Source organism: Columba livia, chromosome 7 (assembly GCF_036013475.1).
Source record: "Columba livia isolate bColLiv1 breed racing homer chromosome 7, bColLiv1.pat.W.v2, whole genome shotgun sequence".
Classification (NCBI taxonomy): Eukaryota; Metazoa; Chordata; class Aves; order Columbiformes; family Columbidae; genus Columba; species Columba livia.
In genome coordinates, this window is record NC_088608.1 from 23,663,808 (window position 1) to 23,683,467 (window position 19,660).

The window sequence follows — 19,660 nt, forward strand, 5'->3', positions numbered from 1 at the left end:
TTAAATTTAAGGTTGATGTTTGCCAGTTGTATTTGGATGAAGGTTTTCAGAGTGATCAATGTAGTTAGGGTGGACTGGAGCAGGATCCCTCAGCTTCACATGCTGAGAGCTGGGAAAAAGGGGCGTAAGGCAAATTCTGCCACGTGTTGTTGCTTGCTGTAATAGGGCTTCCTCTTGTATCTCTGACTGCTTTAAAGCTTTGGCTCAGTTTTGTGTGTAAGAATAGTTATCAAGCAGAGAAGGTGGTCCATACAGATTTGGCAGCCCTTCACACTACCACCAGTTCCATCAGTGACACAGTCATTTCCCAGTTTCCTTTTGAGGACTGATTTTTAGCCCTGCTCCATGCTGAACCCTCAGGGCTCAGCTTCATAGACTGAACATTGAGCCTTACCAGGTTTAAGCTTTAACCCCATTTAGCTTCCACAATGATGGTGCAGCTTCTTCCCCCTCGCAGCCCCCGAGATCATGAAGCAGTGGGTCTTGTACTGAGAACCTCTTCCCGACCCCAGGACTGTGGGGGCTTGAAAATGCCGGGTCACAACTGGAGGGTGAAGACTGGGGCAGCCAACACGAGCCGGCTGGCCCAGTCCTTGGAAATCTGGAGGACTGGAGGAGGGAAAGTCGAGATCATGCCTGGTTGCATGTGCGTTTGCACTTCCCCCTGCTTGCTTTTCTGGGCACAGTGCCACATCTTCTGTCAGCCTTTCGGCAGCTCGTTCCCTGCCAGTGGGTTAGCAGGGAGGGTGGGAATGCATTGTGTCATAAAACTAGCCAAGGGCTCTGTCTGCTTTCCTGGGATTTCCCAGCTGTACTTCAGAGAAACATTGAATTAAGTCTTTCCAGCAATGCAAAATCCATTATTAAAGCACAAGTTGATAGATCTCAGTAACTTTGAATTACACAATTGCAAGTCTTATATGTAAAAGAGGCTCAGGAGGAGGAAGAGCAGGAGGAAGATGTTCGTTAATACAAATGTTGGCTGGGTGAGCTTTGTATGTTTGAGCTTTACCCATGCTTGTTAGGAAAAAAACTGATGTTCAGGCGTATCTGCAATATTTAATTGCTTTGAAAATTGTAAATTATGTTTTACAGGTATAAAAAGCTCTTACTAAATCCATTTCTCATTTTACAGGCAAAGTACCCTTTATTCATGTGGGAAATCAAGTAGTATCTGAACTTGGGCCCATAGTCCAGTTTGTAAAAGCCAAGGTAACAGTACATTTTTTCATCAATTAATTAATAGCATGTTAATCTTCCTTAGCATTGGCTGATTTGATTTGCTCTTCCAGAGTTTTACTTAATTTGTTAAAACAGAAAAGAAATATAGTGCCATTTTAAAATAAATATATCCTGGACCAGGAGTTTGTTGGGCTGGAAATGTTTTCCTTTGTCATTTACTCAAATTCTGACAGTAAATTCTATGTGGGATAGCTGCATACCAGGGCCAGTTTCTGAGACTGTTATTCTCCATGCCCTCTCCCTGGGTCTCAGAGCATTTAAACCCTGAACTGATTGGTTTAAATCCTGAAGTGTCAGATGCTGTTAAAATTTGCCTTTGCTTCTCCCCTGCCCCATATTTTTAAAAACAATGTATTTTCACTGAGCAGTTGACATAAATTTTTATTTACTTCTTGTCGCAGAAATACACTATCCAGGAGACTGTGCTCAAACTGTGTTCATCTATAACCGATACTAATCTACATTTCCTGTGGGCTAGCTATGTTACGTTACTATCATTGCTTTTTAATTCTAAAGGATTCTATGTAAAAATTGCATATGTAATCTGTTATTGAACTATGTAAGAGATAGGATTGGAGCCAAAGCTCATTGACTTCAGAGGTCCTTGGGTCAGGCATTGCTGAATATTCCAATATCCTTTGTTACTTGTGTGTCTCTTTTTTTCTCTTTTCCCCATTAGGGCCATTCTCTCAGTGATGGGTTGGATGAAGTCCAAAAAGCTGAGATGAAAGCCTACATGGAATTAGTCAATAATATGCTCTTGACAGCAGAGGTACAGCAAACCATAGTAACTCCACACACTGGCATAAGTGACTATAGGCAAGAAAGCTTTAGGATTTTTTCCTCTGTATTGGAAATACTGCTTGTTCTTAGATTAGGTCATCAACTTCTGAGGTGAAAGGAGGCAGGAATAAATTCTCTGTACCCTATGGATTGCTTGCTGAAATGTTCTGTAGAAGCAAGCCACCCGCGTGATTGCCCTGATCTGCCTGAAGTGTGTCCTGTAGCCGTAGAAGTAACCAATTTCCACAGACAGAAAATGCTGGTGTTTCCTGGGGTCCCACCCCACAGCTGGGGGCTCCTGTGCTCAGTGAGAGGCTGGGATCCCCTGTAGTTGGCACCTGTGGCCATTTGAGGTGACACTGTCCCAGTGTGGGAGCCATGCTGGACATGCTGGCAGGCATGGGCTACAGGAGTGGGGCTTCTGTCTTGGCTTGGTCCTGGTGCTGGCAAAGTAAGGACTAGCAACTGGGCTTTTGCCCTCCTGTGTTAATTTGTTTTCTGCATTCAGAGGCCTAACAGGAGGAATGAAGTGGAGGTTTAATCTAATATAGAAAATAAAATTCTGCTAGTGAGAAATGATTGTCTCTGTATTCTGCTTTATTAGGAAATTTTAGAAAGTGTTCTTTCTGTTCCCAGCTCTATCTCCAGTGGTGTGATGATGTTACAGTAGAGGAGGTGAGTGGTTCTGCAGCGTTTGTCTTAATTAAAATTTAATGAGAAAACACTTTTGCTCACAATTTTAAGTCCCTACTCATAAATGAAACATTGAGATTTCTACCATTAATGATACAGTCTTTTCACTTTAATTTTGTTTGCATACACATTTTAAGGAAATTATGTCATTACTGTAGGTAGCTGACTGCAAACTAGATACAGGTTTTGTATACGTTTCTGAAGTAATAGGTTTAAATGGTTATGCTGAAAACTGTAAATTCTGTGCAAATAGTTACAGCATATCATGCAACTCCTTTTTTCTTTTTCGGCTATCTTTCTGATAGAAATATGTGAATATTAGTTATTTTGTGCATAGAGGTATCTGTATTTTCTTCTATGGTAACACAGTACCTTTCCATTTCCAAACAAAGATTACTCACCCGAGGTACGGCTCCCCTTACCCCTGGCCTCTGAACCGCATTTTGTCCTACCAGAAGCAATGGGAGGTAAGGCGGAAGATGAAAGCCATTGGATGGGCTGGCAAGACTCTGGACCAGGTCAGTATGAAAAGCGACTGTTATTTCTTTACCATGTTGGTTTGGTTTATTTTATTTATTTTATTATTTTATTGTTTTGTTTTATTTATTCTTTTTAAGGTTTGGAGAAATAGATGTACTAAAAAAATATATTCTGTACTTAAAACATTATCTGGAGTCATGTATTTGCCTTCAGCAGCAATAAATCTTAAATTATGTGCAGTGTGATGGGGTGGGAGGAAGGATGTTTTACCATGCGTGTACGTCTCTGGTGATGTTAGTTTAGGCTGGAGTCCTGAAAACAGATTGCAAGTTACGGCCCCCCACTTCCTGCATGGCGCTCATAGGCTTTGCACAATTGTGGCTTCCCTTGTCAGAGGTCTAAAAAAAAAAAAAGGAAAGCAGTTTTAAGGTATAAGTTAGTACCTTTCATTAAGCTAAGTTATAAATGTTATGGGAAGCACATAATCAGAATTGCTGTACGTCAAATGTTAGATTACGTAACACTTACCTACCTATCTACTGTGTAGGTTTGACTGACTTTAACAGCTTTTGATGTTCCAACATTCTCTGTGTCTTGTTCCCACCATCAGTGCAAATACAGTAAGGAGGTTATTTTTTGCAATGTTGGTATTTCCTGATGATACGGATCTTTTATCTCTTGTGTGTTTTGATAGGTGCTTGAAGATGTAGATCAGTGTTGTCAGGCTCTCTCCCAGAGACTAGGAACACAACCATATTTCTTCAATAAGCAGTAAGTTAATCTTGACTGAAATATTACATCCAGGAATGTGAGATATAGATATATATCCACACACACAAAAGTATATATGGAAAACTCCCATTTTATTTTAATTCTACTTGATTAGTTGCAGAAATACAAATGTGTGACTGGAATATAAACATGCCATTTCAGAAATAAGTAATCAAAGGTTTTAAAATGAAAGTTTCTGTGTGTGTTTTTTTTTTTTTTTAATTTATGATTTGGTTTTACTCCTGCTTGTCTTCTCTACAGGGTAGCACGACTTAAATAGGCTGCAAATGTACACCTTTGTACAGTTAATTTCTTATTAAAAAGGATAAATTTAAAGCTTTACGTGTATTTCTTTTGTGACATTCTCTCCTAGGGGAGTGAACACGACTTGCTTGTCTTGCCCATCCTATCGCAGGGGCAGCTCTGAATGGAGTTAGCATGAGGGTACCCGTGACTTGTAAGAACTGGGGGAGCAGGTAGCCTGCTGTCCTTAAAGGATCAGTTGCAAAGTGAAAGCTGAGAGTCCCATTCCCAGGGGAGAAAAAAGGAACAACCTGTCCTTCATGGGATGTCCTGTGCATTCACCTGTTTCTGCCACTTGCAAAATGCTTTTTTGTTTTTTTTCTTCAATAATTTAATATTTTTGAAAGTAGCATCAGTCTGGCTGCCTCTTGTCCCTGTGCATAGGGCAGACTAGAAGTGCTCAGGTCTGGACTTCAGTTAACTACATTTGTGCAGGGAGAGGACTTTAAGCAGCAAAGACACAACAGAAACATCACCAAAACCGTATGCTGTCTTTTAATCTCTTCCAAGTTGAGACTAGGTAGGTCACATAAATTGATTTGATACAAAAATATGCATTACAGAAGACAAGTTTGAATTCTTCTTTATTATGAATTGCATCTTCTCAAATCATTCTTAAAGATAGTATCTCCTAAATTGTAAAGAATTATAGTTTGGGGATTTTGTTTTTTGTTGTTTTTTAGCCAGGCTTTCTTGGTACAGTTTCAGCCTTGAAGATCTTTAGCTTTGTAATTCCTAAGAAAGGATGTGTTCTTAGTTCAGTGTTTTTCAGTCTGTGACTTCTGGGAGTCTGTAGGAGGTAAATAAGCAGCCTGTTCCTAACAGATTTACGTTTGCTGTACAAGGGCCCACATCTCCACTGGAAAGTTCCTAGGCATCCACAGATAGGCCAAAAAAAAATATCATTTAGAAAACCCTTGTGCTGCTTACCTTCAACACCAGTAAATGAGTCTCAAGGTATTAATATATTTAAAAAAAAATATTTACACATGGGCTAGATATATACAAAGCAATTCAAAAGGCTTGTACCTAAAATAAGGTAGGACTGAAAACATTCAATAGACCACTATTTCCCAAAACGCCCATTTTCTTCTGTGTACTCCCCTTTTAAAAAGGAGATGTTTCCAGCTGCTGTCACCCTGGAGCTCCTTTTCTTATTCATTGAATAGTTCCCAACAGTTGGAAACCACAAAATGGGAATAGGGGTTTTATGTTTGCTGGTTTGTTGTTTATTTTTTTTTCCTCCCTGCTGCTTCTTTTTTTCCTTTGTGAGATAAGATCAATTATTTAATCTATATCTACAGCTACAGAGGAAAAAGACCCCCCAAAAAAAACTGATAAGCATTTGCCCTTGTTATAGAACTAAAAGGTGGAATGTGGTTTGATATTAGCTCAGTAACTTTGTCCCTTCTAAGAAGTGGTGTTTCCACATTTCCAAGCTAGGAAAAAAGCAAATAAAGATGCCATACTAAGAACTAGCAGGGTTCTTACATGCTCTATGCACAGTTTTCATGCATTTGGTAAGTTCAGTGGTGCCTGATTTCTTCTCAGTTCATAGACTGTGTGGCTATCTAAATTTGCTCACAACAGCAGAGTTTTTCTTGATCAGAACTTCCTTTCCTGAACCCCTGTTCTTTTTTTTCTGTTTGTTTTTACAGACCAACTGAATTGGACGCTCTGGTGTTTGGACACCTGTTCACAATCCTTACTACTCAACTGATCACCGATGCACTCTCTGAAAAAGTGAAAAACTACAGTAATCTCACAGCCTTTTGTCGGCGAATAGAACAGCAGTACTTTGAGGGTCAGGATAAAGACAGCTCTGCTGCCGTCGCAGCCAGGTCTGCCAAGAGGTCCTTACTGAGATAAGCGTGCTGTGGGGTGCGGTGGAGTGTGTTTCAGTTTGAGGGTTTGTTGTTCAAGGGATTGATTTTGAGAATGGAAACGTGTGTTAGCTTTTTGAAGCTGCCAAATCATTCTGGAGCAGGAAAAATCTCTAAATGCAGTTTTTGTGTTGTAGAATATTCTGTGCACGTTTAACCTGAAATGACTGTATGGGCATTTCCACATTAATAGACTGTACACCACTTAACTCTAAAGTGACCTTGGAAAAATATTGCATCTATATTAAAAAATAAAATACTTTAAAAAGTTTCTCTCTGATCTTTCTAAGTGCCTTTCTTACTGAGTTTTATGTATCTGTAATTAATGTCTGTGTAGTTAATGAGTGGGATCCCGTTGGCAGGACACCTAGAAGACAGTTGTATAGTAAACTAGTTAAAATTATTAAGCTGCAAATGAAAGGACTCATTAGAGATCATAAGTTTGCCTGCCTCAGCCAAAATGCATTCAGGAACCGGGTGATGAAAACGTCTTGGAGCTCTGCAGCACACAAGTGATGTGATTTTCTTCAGTCAGTTCCTTGTGTCAAAGCAGCTCCTGGCTGTCATTACTTCTTCTTATGTGTGTACTCCTGCTCCCCTGCTTCTTTCATTTCTTGTCCACCTTTGGTTTTTAGATTTACTTTTTTTTTTTTTTTTCCTCCTCTTCATATGATTTCTCAGTTTTAAACCTCAGCTTGTCTTGCTCTTTGTTTAAGAAATGAATTTGCTAGGTAAGAGTCTGTCTCATTCTTCCCACTTCCAGTATGTTAATGTTGCTTCTGAACTTTGATGTACTTGCTGGGGTGGTTCTGTAGCAAAAGGACACAGTGTGAGCCCGTGGCTGTGTCACGGTTTAACTGCAGCTGGGAATCAATACCATGATAGCTGCTCTGTCACTTCACCCTCACCCCCAAATAGGGGAGAGAATTTAAAGGGGAGATTAAAAAGAATAAAAAAATTATACACATATAATGAAAATATAATATAAAATAAAAGATAGTGCAATTCCTCACAAACTCTGCACCCAGCAGCCAATCCTGGGAAGAGAGGCAGAGATCACCCTGGTCCCAAACAGCTGATCCTCAGGAGAGACAGAGAAAAAGACCCCAAAAGGCAGAAAGGCCCAGCAGCCAACTGCAAAATGGTAGAATGGGAAAAGGCCAAATTAAAGGAACTTCCAAACAGAACTCAGCTGAATTGAAGCAGAACCGGAATGGGTCCCCCAGCCGGAACAACCAACTCTCCTTAAATATGAAGCATGATGATAATGCCGTGGAATATTCTCATTGATCAGCCTGGATGTCAGTCAAAATCTGACCTATCTCTGCCTCCCTTCCTAGCTGCTGCCTCACACCTGCAGAAAGCTCAGAAAAGTCCTTGGCTCCCAGAAAACAAACAAAACTCATTAACTCTGTCCCTGAGGTGTAATCTACTTTTTCCTCAAACTAAACCCAAACAATAACTGTGGTAGCTATGAAAAAGTTTCTAACTGCATGAAGAAAATAAACCGTTTTAGTCAAACCAGCCCAGGCTGGCATGTCATGGTCCTTCTGCCTCTCTATTATCCTGTGGTTCATGTGGGCACAATAATACAGCAGTAAACAAAGAAATATCATTGTGGTGCTCCAAAAACCTTGGCACTGTATAAAGTTTCCAGGGAGAGTGCCTGTGTGTAGGCAAGGTCTCGATTTGGCTGGTATTTCTTCAAATGCATTAACCAGCACCACTCTCTTCTGCCTTTTGAGTTGTACTTGACACTTTGCCAAAAGTGCCAACAACCCCATGAATGTGCTGGTGGCAAAACCAGTCCTCATGCACTTGGGAAGTCCTGGACACAACCAGCAATCAGGTCAGGCTGTTTGGCTAGTTGGAACCATTATATTTTCTTGTTATGAAATATATTAATTTGACTATACTCCTCAGTATCAGAATACTTAATGGCTTGACCTGGTTATGCAATGGTCATGAGATTTTTGGCTGCCATTTCCTTCTCTCTTAAAAACTGAACAGAAAGGTGCCTTGGCCTGGCCAGGTGTCTGTTGGCTCTGGCTGATGCACCGCTCCAGCTTCCCCACACCATCTGCAGGGCACCGCGCTTGACAGCTCAGACGGGAAACGGAGCTGAATTCTTATGGCCTGCTTTTTGATACAGGAGACCTGCTGGAGTCTTGGCCTTTTATCAAATCACTCTTGCAAGGAGAGGAAAATTGCCCTTGTCCTGCATTTCAGTCTTAAAATTTCACATGTCTATGTTGAATGCCTTTTCAAACTAAAACCCATAAAACCCTTGACTGCTTAGTGACAATTTCTGCTACTGAAGGAGTCTGCAGCTGAGAACCCAGATATTTCTTTCCAACCTCCTTTTCTGCATTAACGCAACTTCTGAAAAAAATGGAAAATAATTTGCTGTGGGGATTTTCTTAGTTTGAAGAGACTATTATGATATACACTCCTTTGAGAGAAAAACACTCTCTAGTAGTCTCTAAAACTAGCAGTGTCACAGTGATAGGGAAATCCTGTGTGAAAACTGAAATATTTTAATCAAGAAGAATTAAACTTGCCTTTTATCTCTTTCTGCTTACAGACCATCATTCATGAGTAAAGACTTTAACCTAGCTTCTATGGTTTTGGCAGTTCTTTTGCTACCAGTAGACGAAACTACGGTAGTAATTTACCTAATGGATTTCGAAGCCCACCTATGCACAGACATTAACTTACATGCAGTCTGATCAAGTGCAAGTGGGCATGTATTCCTCCACTTTCAAGGCTGCAGTGCTCATTAGCCAACTTTTAACCAAATTTTAGCAGTTGCTTTGAAACAGCATTGAATTAAAACATGTTTTTATATTTTGGCAAGGTTTCTGTGAGGCAGAGCAAGCACTGGTAATGCAACACCGAATGCTGAACAGAAAGTTATTGCAAATTTTGCATGGTAACATATGGCAAGCTTTATAACATCAGAGGATTAAAAAACCCGCCAAGGCAGTGATATGCATTAACCCACTTTGAATGTCTCCTCTAGAAAATATACTCAAATGCTGCGGAAGTGGTTCAGCAAAAGATACTGATCAGTGACAAACAAAGTTTGTGAAAATCCACCTGAGCTACTCAGACTGCACTTAAGGATACATCGACAGGCAAATTACACCAAGAGATTTCAATATTGAAATAGAGAACAAGCAGAGACTGAGATCTGGAAGCTAAACTGAATAGTTTCTGAAAGCTTAACTACCTCATTTCTTGTGTGTGACTTTGCTAACTTAATTAGTAAACCAAAATTTAAATGGGAAAAAGCATTCTTTACTTCCTTGACTGAAGAGCAAACTTTCAATATGGCGTGTTTGCCACAGGGCTGGTTTGTAGTTCAGGCTGCACCTCATTCTAGACAGTATCTAAATTTAAACCTATGAGGAAAATCTTGGTTTTGCTAGCAGTAGTGAAAGTAGCTATTAAAATCCTAGACAAAGGACATACTTTATTCTTGTTAAATATAAGAAACAATTAGGAATTTTTTTTAAATGACACCGCTGGCACGACTTGTGCTAGAGAGCAGGCTGAGCTGAACACTGAGGACCAAAGCTGGTTACCCGTGCTCTGACCCTGGAAAACCGCAGTTCTATAAAGGACATTGAAGTTGATCATTCCTGAAATGCTGTGCATGCATCAGGAAAAACAGTGAAAAGTTGAAACAAGACCAGCAATAAAACCAGTTCAAGGTGTAAAAACAAACCCAAACCCAACAACCTTTCTAGCAAGGGAGCTGAGCAAGTCAACCAACCTGCCTTACGCCAGCCAAGGCTTTCCATTAGCCCAAGTGGCCCTCTCGTAGACAAGGCAGAGCAGGTGCGGTCCATGAGAATTTCACCTTTGGGTTGTTTCTCTAGATCTCCTGTGACTGAAACACAACTGCTGCACCAGAGGCAGGAATCGGGCCAGGAAAGCCTGTGGTCTGTCTCACGTAACAAGATAGCGTGGATGATGATTTTCTTTCCTAGCTTTTCAAGCTCAAAACTCCCAAGTTCCCAGAGGCTATTTTAGGTGAAGAAAGTAGACAGCAGGAACTTCTTAGGTTTCTCAAAATTAAGACAAAAAATTGGATTTCTAACAGAAAGAACATCAGGAGCAGCTGCACCATGGCTTAAGATACAACCTCTGAGTATGCCCCACCAGGAACTGCAAGAGTCACTCAACCAAAACAGTACACAAAGTCATAAAAGCACCCATAACTACAAGTGAAGAGACATTACCGAGTCTGAACAATGTATAAATTGCCCACCGTGGTTTGCTTCTCGCAGTCATTTTGTTCCATGAATTAATAGCTTCATATGGAGAGGCTCAAGCTTAATGTTAGCTGGAAAGTAGCAAACGCTTTCCTTGCCTGATGGAGCTAGAACAATTGGGAAGTCCTGGTGAGAACAGAACTGCCCCTCCATGCCCAAGGTGCTTTGCTATATTTTGTTGTTGTAGAAGTGACTAATGTTGCTCAGCACAGACCCCGCTCCGCACAGTTACCTGCTGGACTCTGGTGTCTGCTCCTGTCAGAAACATGGGGTGCCAATTCCAGATGCCTGAGCGCACAGCACTGAGTGTACCATGGATCCCCTGTACCGCTGCATGTACTGCACAGATAATTGACCAACCATCCTGCTCCACTGCAGGCTGTGGCAAAACAGCTTGTGATTCAAAAGGGCCCAGGATTTCAGCCACAGGTTAATTGGTGGTATTGGATCATTGCTTCCAGCTGGCAGCCCTTCCTGAGCCCCTGGTTTCCCTGTCCCCCTCTGAAGAAAACTCTCCTTGACTGAGGAGTCTCTGAGGCTCCATTTTATCACGTTGTGAGGTTTCAAGACAAACCTTATGTGAAGGAGCTTCAGTGGTAGCAGCTTTTGCTAAGATCTATCACTCTTCACAGAGCAGTTAGTAAAAATTACAGTATTGAGTGGTGTTAATTAGATATTAATCTGCTATTTTCTCTGCCTTTTATTTTATTTCCCCTCTTCCTCCCCCAGGAAAGAAAAATAACCTGGCAATCTCCTGCTTCTGAAATGTACTCAAAGCTTAGTGTTGTGGAAAAAAAAGAGCCTAGCATGGCCCTGCACATGGAGAATGCTGCTGAGCTGCACTTAATGATGCCTCTTAGGATCAGCTGTGCTGCTAGAAAACGCTTCATTTCCTGTGGCTTTCTTTCTTTACAAGCAGAGTGCAGCTCCAATGGCTCTCACAACAATTAGCACCCACTTGTTCTGCAGGTTTGAAGTTTTTTGCATTAGTCAGGTTGAGAAATTCATGGTATTAATCATGACTGAAGTTGTTATTTATCACCTGCTGGGTGAGAAATAATAATTTTGGCGCTACTGGGGCAGCAGGCCAGAAGTACCAAATTAAGTAAAACATCTAAACACTAGCAAGGATCATTTCTCTGATTAATGAATTGTTACAAAGAAAAAGTGCTACTCGTTATCTGATCTTAGGATAAAAGTAGCATTTGGAAGTAGAAAGCATTAGCAAAGTCAGGCTCTACCCTGACGCAGCCTAAAACTTTGCTGGCCGATCTCTCTTCCGTCACTCACTAACTGCTAACACGCTCTCCCCTGCGTCAGAGCTTTGCGATACTTGGCTTGCACTCCCAACTCCGACTTTGTGAAAAAGTAGCATTTGGCAGGGAGTTCAAGGTCCCTTGTGTAATCACCTCGAAAGAAACATGGAAATGACTTTAACCTTCCAGGGCTTGCCTAGGCTGGAAGGTTTTGCCATAGGAACAGCCTGGAAAAACACCATTGTGTGAAGGTAATAATAGGGGTGGCAGGGAACAAAATCAGCGACATCAGTAGGATTAAGTTTACACCCAGGTAACTGTATCCACACTGGGGCCATTAGTCACTTACTGGATTAAAAGCACCCACAAATTCCAGCCACCTGATCACAAGTATTTCATATGTAAATACAAAAAGTGTTGGCCTACACAGAAGTGGTTAGATTGAAATGAGGTCTGTGGGTGCTGTCACAACCCTAAGCCACCAAGTCACCATGACATGCCACATTCTCTCCCTGTTGTAGGGAGTGGAGGAGCTGACTGTGTAGCAATGCTCATAGAAATGCTGTTTTCTGGGTTCATAAATGAGATGTATAAACTGACTCCTAGCCTTGAATACGATCGAAGAACTCAGCTCGGGAGAGAAAGGCCAACACTGAAAGCAAACAGAAACTTTAGGTGCAATTTTGTTTGCTTGTTGAGGCTTACAAGAAAAAAAAATGAGAGAGTTCACTTTCTAGCTCCAACTAATTCATTTGCTGGAAAGAAGGCACGGCCTTTTTCCATAGAGAGCATCAGACACTCCTATCTATTGCTGCAGACTTCAAATTTGGTCCTAGTTGAGGTGAAGAACTTCCCACTGCCGACACAGACTGCCCTGCTGACATCTGTGGCAGCCACAGTAACCCCTGTCTACCAAGCCAGTGTGCCCAGAGGCTGACTTGAAACAGTGAGCTGACATGAGAGGTCAGCATGAACTCATGCCTCTCCTGTTTGACTTAATACTGACAGTAACCCAGTTTGTCAGAAGAGAAGTCTTTGTAAGCAAGCTTTATATCACATAAATGCTCTCTCATCTAGGTTTTTTGTTTGTTTTTAACCTAGAAGTTTGTTCTGCATTTAAGAAGAAAAGTAGAGATCTTCATGATCAAGGGCATGATGGTCATCTTCCCTACAAGCACTGCTCAAATCATCAGTCTTCTGGGGTTTGTGACCTCAGTTCAGTGACAAAGATCAGAAACAAGGATTAAAAGGTTGACTGTTCATAGAAAATAAAAGCAGTTGCAAAGGGCTTGTTGCAAACAGGAGACCGTCTTCCTAAGCAGGCAGCCATCAGAGGGTATTTGAATGAACCTTGTAGCAGGTGCTGTGAGTGCAGCTAGTGCACTCACTAGTGCAGCTAGTGCACTAGTGCAGCTTAGTCATGAAAAATTCTGAAATTCTGTAGAGCTGGAAAGATGACCTGCCATCACCCAGCTGCCATGACCCACTCCCCAGAGCATCCTCCTGTTCCAAGTTTGTCTTTGCTCAGTGTGAATTTACACTTTCTACCACTTCTTCCTGCCAAAGATTTGTCAGCAGCAAGTCCACCTCCCTAGTCATACATCTCAGGTTGTCTCTGTCATCCTCTCATGGCTGGTGACATCTCCCTCTGTTTTTAGCTACCAAGTATGATTCTGGCCAGGTTTGCTTGAATTTGAGGCTATCTATTGCTGTTCACACCATTCTCTCACTGCTGAGATCAGCATTTTTGTCACTGATGCACAGGACTATTGCCTGAGATTATCTCATGAAAATTATCCTTCATCTCTCAGATGTTATAACTTGGACTGCTAGATTAAGAGCTGCTCATTTTCTTTTCTTGTCAAGACAATAAAGACTTCCCTTCAGGTCCACTGCTGTTTCTATCATGATACCTGCAAATTCCTCTCTAAAATTCCTTTGCAGTTTCTGTCGGTTCCTTCCCTCAGAAGTGCATAGCATCTTGATCTACGATGCCTCCTAGCCAAGAAGTATATAGCTGAGATTACTGACTATCTCCACAATCTCTCATTTGCAGCTTTAAGTCTGTGTTGTGGCATGTTTAAGGAACCAGTTGATGAAGATCGGTAGTTTGGGGGCATTATGGGAAGAGTATGTTTTTATCTACTTAAATAAATTTCTCACCAGCATATTTTATTGTAGGTTATGATATCTGGTAAAAGAAAGGTAGATTTCTGCCTGACTGTGAGTTGTGTTTGACATGCAAGCGTGAGTGCAAAGGTCTTGCTGTTACGCCAAGGCACACTAGTGGCAAAGCCTAAAGCCACTGCTGCGGGAAATGCTGCCCATCACCTGATGGAAATGCTTTTGACACACACAAGACAGCTCCTGCAGACTTGTTTCTATGGAGGTGCTTTCATTTGGTTCAGTGCATCTTCCTGGGGCCTGTCCTGCTGCCCCATCTCCTGACATCCACTCGTGCCTTTGCTGCTACTTCAGGGTCTCCCTGCACTGGGAAAAGGAAGGGGCAAGGTTTTCAGCCCTGCAGACTGCATTCCTTCCTCTGCTTCAAAAGAGATTCCTTGTGCCAGCAAAATCACCTTAGTGTGAAAAGAGAAAGCGGATGATTCCTAGGATTTGTTTGGGCAGAGAGAAGCAAGCCTACCACCTTCTGTTCCATGTATCTGTAGCGAGTCCAAATGCTACTGCCACAGGAAACACATTATGTTTCCATAAACAGTGATACCTAAAATCTGCTCTTCTAACTCACTGATCAGAAACAATTCCAATAACAAACTAATTCGTGCTGGTTTTTTGTTTGTTTGCTTGGGGTTTTTTTTTAAGTTTGACAAAATTGACCATTTGAAAAATGGAAAGTAAGATAAAAACTCATTTGGACAATGCAGTTCTTCCAAATCTCTTGGGTATTTTGTACTATAATAATAAAAAATTACCAATGTAGTCATAACCTGTGATTTACTGAGAAGCAGGCTGAAAAAATCTTGGTAGGCCAAGGAGCAGATTCCTCACTCCTGAGGGGGTTAAAAGTGCAAAATGCTTAAATGAGACTTCCAAAAGAGGAAAAACTGGTAGCAATAAAAGAATGGAGTTCACTTTCAACCCTTACATCAGCTCAGTGAGTTTCTTAGTATATTGTCCTCCTCACCACAACGAATTGGAGCCATCTCTTGCACTGAAGCCAGCAGAAGTTGTTTGATGCATCCCATTTGAAACGTCACCGATCCGCAATCAAACGAGTGATTTCTAGCCAAAGATTACAAAATACTTGGCAAACTTAGCCAAGTGGATGAGTCAGAGAGAAAAACCTGCCTGACAGAGGAGTAAGTCAAGCCACAGCATTTGCAAGTAATTTGTCCCAAATGTGAGCAGGGCAAAATCTAGAGCAGGAGGCTGGAGGCCGGTTTCCCAGCTCCATGCTCCAAGCACTGCACTGCATTCTTTGCTGCTTTTTAAACCACAATGGCCTCTGAAAATCACCCTTCAAAGGCATTTCTTGGGAGTAATAAATGAACCATCAAAACCTAAACAAAGAACACAGCAGCTGAGATGATGCAACTTAACAAACAGAAATGACTAAGATTGCCTTGCTCTCTGCTTATTTCCTAAAGAATAAAGCCTTCTCCCTTCCCCTCTCCTTTACAGCCCCTGGGGATTCACCCAGGAGACAGCATCACTTTCCTCTGCTTCCCCATCTTTAAAATACATTCATTCCAGTTTTCAAATTGCTATTTTGTAGTGCTAAATCTCTACCCACACTAATTTCTCCAGGTCAGAATCTGACCCTGATTTGAACAAAATCTGGAGTCAAATATTCACACCAGAATGCTTTTGCCTTGCTGCATGTCAGATGCCATCTCCCTGCAAATGTTTCACACACCTTGGAGTGCAGCTTGTGGAACTGATGAGGTGAAGAGCACTGCAGAGCAGCTCTGTGCTGGTAATCACAGGACTGAAGAAACACATACATCATCTGCCACATAGGTTGGCATTTCAAGTAAAAAACCTTCACAATGTGTAAGATGTTGGACAAATGATGGCCATATGCATGTTTGTCTCTGCACAGATGTCTTTGCATTCTCAGCTAGGAAAAAGCTGAGGAAGGCTTTTTTTGCTGACAGTTTAATATTAGTGACACAGTTTATGTCTTCTGCAAAAACAATAATGGAGGATAAGGTGACATAAATTATTTGCAAATCGTTTGACATATGCAGGGCATTGTCCTTGCAATAATCACCATCAGTCTGTCAGTTTAAGATATGAACCGTGCCACTGCCATTTTATATCATTGTGTTAAGCTTTCACATGTTGTAATTTTACAGATTTGTTCTTTGGAGAACACTGCAACACAAATCAAATTGTATTATGCTTAGTCATATGCTGTGCAGAGCACCTCCCTGCAAGGAGGGGCGGGGGTAGATGAGGAGCAAACAAACAGTCCTAGATAAGAGGCAATTCCTCAAAAGTTAGGATTTTTCCTAGATACCGTTACTGAACTCGTGTGGTCATTATTCAAGGCAAGAGGAATTATTTAAATGCATGCTAACATCAGTTGCTGGCTACATGAACAAAGTGAGTACTGGAAAGCACCAGACTGACAGATCAATTTAAAACACCCTTGTCTATTTTGTTTCTCCATAACAGTCAGGCACAAAATTTGGTTCTTATGAATAACGTGTTTTTTTCTAAAGTAAATACACTGATTTCTTTGCAATTCACAAAAGATCCCTTCAAGACCTGATAGGTGCCTGTAGTATTAACTCTGCTTTTTATAGACACACAGAATGGTTCTGGAATAGCAATGAACTCAGCATTGTCTCTTTCATTCCAGGCAAATTAATTCCTGTGGTATAGTTTAAAAAAAAGACGTACAGTCAACTGCTTATTTTTAGTCTGGTTTTTTTTTTTTAAATTTGAACTGCAGATACTGTGGGTATTGTTTACAAGTGTATTTGAAGTGTATTCAGTGCCAGATACCTTATATTAACCATTTGAGAAACGTATCAGTATGCAAGTATGTCTTAATTGGTAAAGAAGCCAGTAGGAAATACTGTAATATACATTCTGTAGTATCTCATTTCAGTGACTTTTACTATATTTTTAATAGAGAAATATTATTTGTTTTCCCCTGGGAAAGTTGCCCATATTCAGTTGTCAGCAGAACAGAATCCTTCTGCTTCCAGTGAGCCCTTAAACTAGAAAGATTTATTGCACTTACACCCTTGAAAGAACATATCTTTTTCTTTGAAGGCAGCCATTATCACCATCCCATTTTATATCTTTTCTGATAAGTGCAGGCAGTAAAGCAGATAAACTCCTTGCATACCAATTAAAGACACATGCACACTAAGACACTGTATACTATCAGAGATGCTCAGAGTAATATTCTTCCTAGCACAGTAGATATATCTAAGGAGTTTGACTTTTATTATTCTTAGCTTTACACCTCTGACATTTCTAAAAACATGAAGGAAATTAGTAAGTTCTCACCCAAGACTCCATTGTCTAATCTTGCTCATGAATTATGGAAGATGACAGATCAGCTGATGTCGTACAACAGGCTATTTTCAAACTACCCTTTCCAACAAAACCTGGGCCGTGAAAGGCTCACCACCAAATTTCAAGCAGTCACCTGACAAAATATTGGTCTCACGTTAATTGATATCTTAAGTAAAGGCCTCAGTTCCTCACACCAAAGATGTGACCATTTTTATGCACAAAAGGTGGGAAAGTGAGAGCCCTGAACCTCAGGAAGCCTGCTTTTTTTATTCTGAGATAGGATGCTGACATGCAGTCCTGGATTTTTTCATTTCGAGATCTCCACAGGCTAAATGAGGGCTCAGTAATGCTTTAAAGTTCTTAAGCACAACCTCCACCACCTAACTATGTAACTGCTGTTTTTTCTGGTGCCTTTTCCCAGGCAGAAAAAGGCTTTTGCTTATCCTGAACAGTGACAACAAGAGGATTTGTACAAGAAGGCCCTCCCAGCTTGGACACTTGCAATGACCAAGCTGTAATAACCAAGAGCCGTATTAGCAGCTGCAAGCCCAATGGTTGTTGTCTGACCAGGGAAGTAAGTTGTCTGACTGGGCAGTAAGAAGCCACACTGTCTATGAAGTCTTCAGCTAGGACATCTCCCACAGCCTCTCTGACCCAGTTAGCATGCAAATTCTCTGGGTAGGAGCCACTCTGTTGTATTTCTTTCGAAATAAGTGAAAGCCCTGGAGCATTACCACAGGCAGACAACGTCAGTGACGCCGGCTTGCTGGCAGGAGCGGTTCGGGAGCGCGGCCGGGCTGGACAGGCGTCCAGCGAGCGGCTGCCCCGCTCTCCTCCCACCGCTGGGACTGCTGCCAGCCCTGGGCTGCTGCTCCCCAACCACCACGTGCACAAGGAGCCCCACACACTCAGTTCCTTTTTCCTTCTGTGCTCCAATTTAAAATAAATTAGTACATTTACTCACAGCATTATTGTTGGGTGGAAAATAAACTGTCTGTGGTATTATCTGTGAACTTCTTTTTACCTCTTCAAGAATCTCACCCAGGGTTTTCCCTGAAGTACAGTGTCTGAGTACATCAATGAGTTCCTTGTGCATAGTGCCTGAGATACCAGTTTTCTGTCATGGTTCCCTTTAGATAAGAAACTATAGAGAGCAATACATCTCATTCAAAACATCTGAAAGAGCGGAAGATACAGAAAGCACTAATCAGTAATTAATACAAATAAAAGAAACAATCTTTCATGTAGCTGGCAATAATAACACTCCAGAGTTTGTTCTAATCCATCTTTTTGTCAAATGAAGCACCAGGGAATTTGTCTGCAACAATCAGACTGTTTTCAGAGTCTTTACTTTGATTTGCAATATTGGTTTTAGTCCTGTGTTAACACAGGACTCAGAATAAATAATCAAAGGGAATGGTTTTAACACTGATAAGCTAGACTTTAATATGCCAAGGAATTCTGCTGTACTTTTACACCCAGCTTACAAGTCAATTTTCTAAATTAAGAAGTTCCCTTTTCCCTTTCTATAGGAATTGCAAAAGCGCAATGATATTCCATTGCACAAATCCCAGTAGCTCACTTTCTTCCATATTAAAACACTGAGAGCAGCTGGAATAAGGGGCTTCTAGTCTTCCTCTCCAGAGAAACAGCATCTTGCAGAACATCAGACAATCCTGAAATCCTTTAAATAGCCCCGTATTCGTTATATTTAGTGACAATTACATAAGTGACTTCCTGACTGCAAATATGATTCATTACTCTGCAGCAGAATACCTCTAATAGACTATGCATTGAGTTGACCCAGAATAGCTGCTGAAGAACAGTTGTTCCTGAACTACTCCATAGATAGATTTTTTTAATGATTAGAACCATATATAAGAAGAACAGATTATCCTGCTGTGTAATTATTTAGCACTACCCCTAAATCTTTATGTAAACTAAATTTTAAATGTGGACAATAATAAGGAATGTTTAACAAGGAGTTTTTAGGAACAATTTGTCTGGAACTTGCCGGGAGATTATAAGCCCTACTTTAAATTAAACAATTTGCATTCAATGCTTAGTCACCCTTTAGCTCTATTATTACCATTGCTCTTCAAGTGGAAAAAAAAAAAAAAAGAAAAAGAGAAATACAGAAGTAACTTTTTTTCTGAGTAAAGGGAGCAGAAATTGAGTATTTCCAACTCTGCAAGACCTGAGGAGGCAGCTCCAGCCCCTTCCCTCTCTGTAATAACACAGACAACCCTGCTGAGGACAGCACTACCCCAGGGCCGGCAAGCCCATCTTTCACAGGGTGCTGCTGCCCTGTTATTGATTTTGATGCCTACACAATGCTGAACATCAGGGTTTCACTGCATACACCAATCAGGAAGCCTAGAAGTGATCTCAAAAGATTATAAGGTATCCACTCCCCTGCTGCAGAGCCCTCTGCCATGCAGACAGCCCTATTTCACTTTCGTGCTATCGCTGT

At 41.1% G+C, this 19,660-nt stretch overlaps 1 protein-coding gene and 1 long non-coding RNA gene across 5 annotated transcripts in view; one reads left to right on the forward strand and one right to left on the reverse strand.

The window, feature by feature from the left end:
• MTX2 (metaxin 2) overlaps positions 1–6,428 on the forward strand; it is a 35,223-nt gene extending 28,795 nt beyond the window's left edge. For all 3 annotated transcript variants that reach the window (XM_065069841.1, XM_065069842.1, XM_005514203.4), the window contains 6 exons: positions 1,136–1,212; positions 1,922–2,014; positions 2,662–2,700; positions 3,111–3,236; positions 3,893–3,969; positions 5,931–6,428. In XM_065069841.1, the coding sequence (XP_064925913.1) occupies positions 1,136–1,212; positions 1,922–2,014; positions 2,662–2,700; positions 3,111–3,236; positions 3,893–3,969; positions 5,931–6,141 (623 nt within the window). In that variant the 3' untranslated portion in view covers positions 6,142–6,428. The remainder of the gene's footprint in view (positions 1–1,135; positions 1,213–1,921; positions 2,015–2,661; positions 2,701–3,110; positions 3,237–3,892; positions 3,970–5,930) is intronic.
• LOC110355777 (uncharacterized) overlaps positions 6,154–19,660 on the reverse strand; it is a 187,161-nt gene continuing 173,654 nt past the window's right edge. For both annotated transcript variants that reach the window (XR_010473878.1, XR_010473877.1), the window contains exon 3: positions 6,154–6,964. This is a non-coding gene — a long non-coding RNA (uncharacterized LOC110355777). The remainder of the gene's footprint in view (positions 6,965–19,660) is intronic.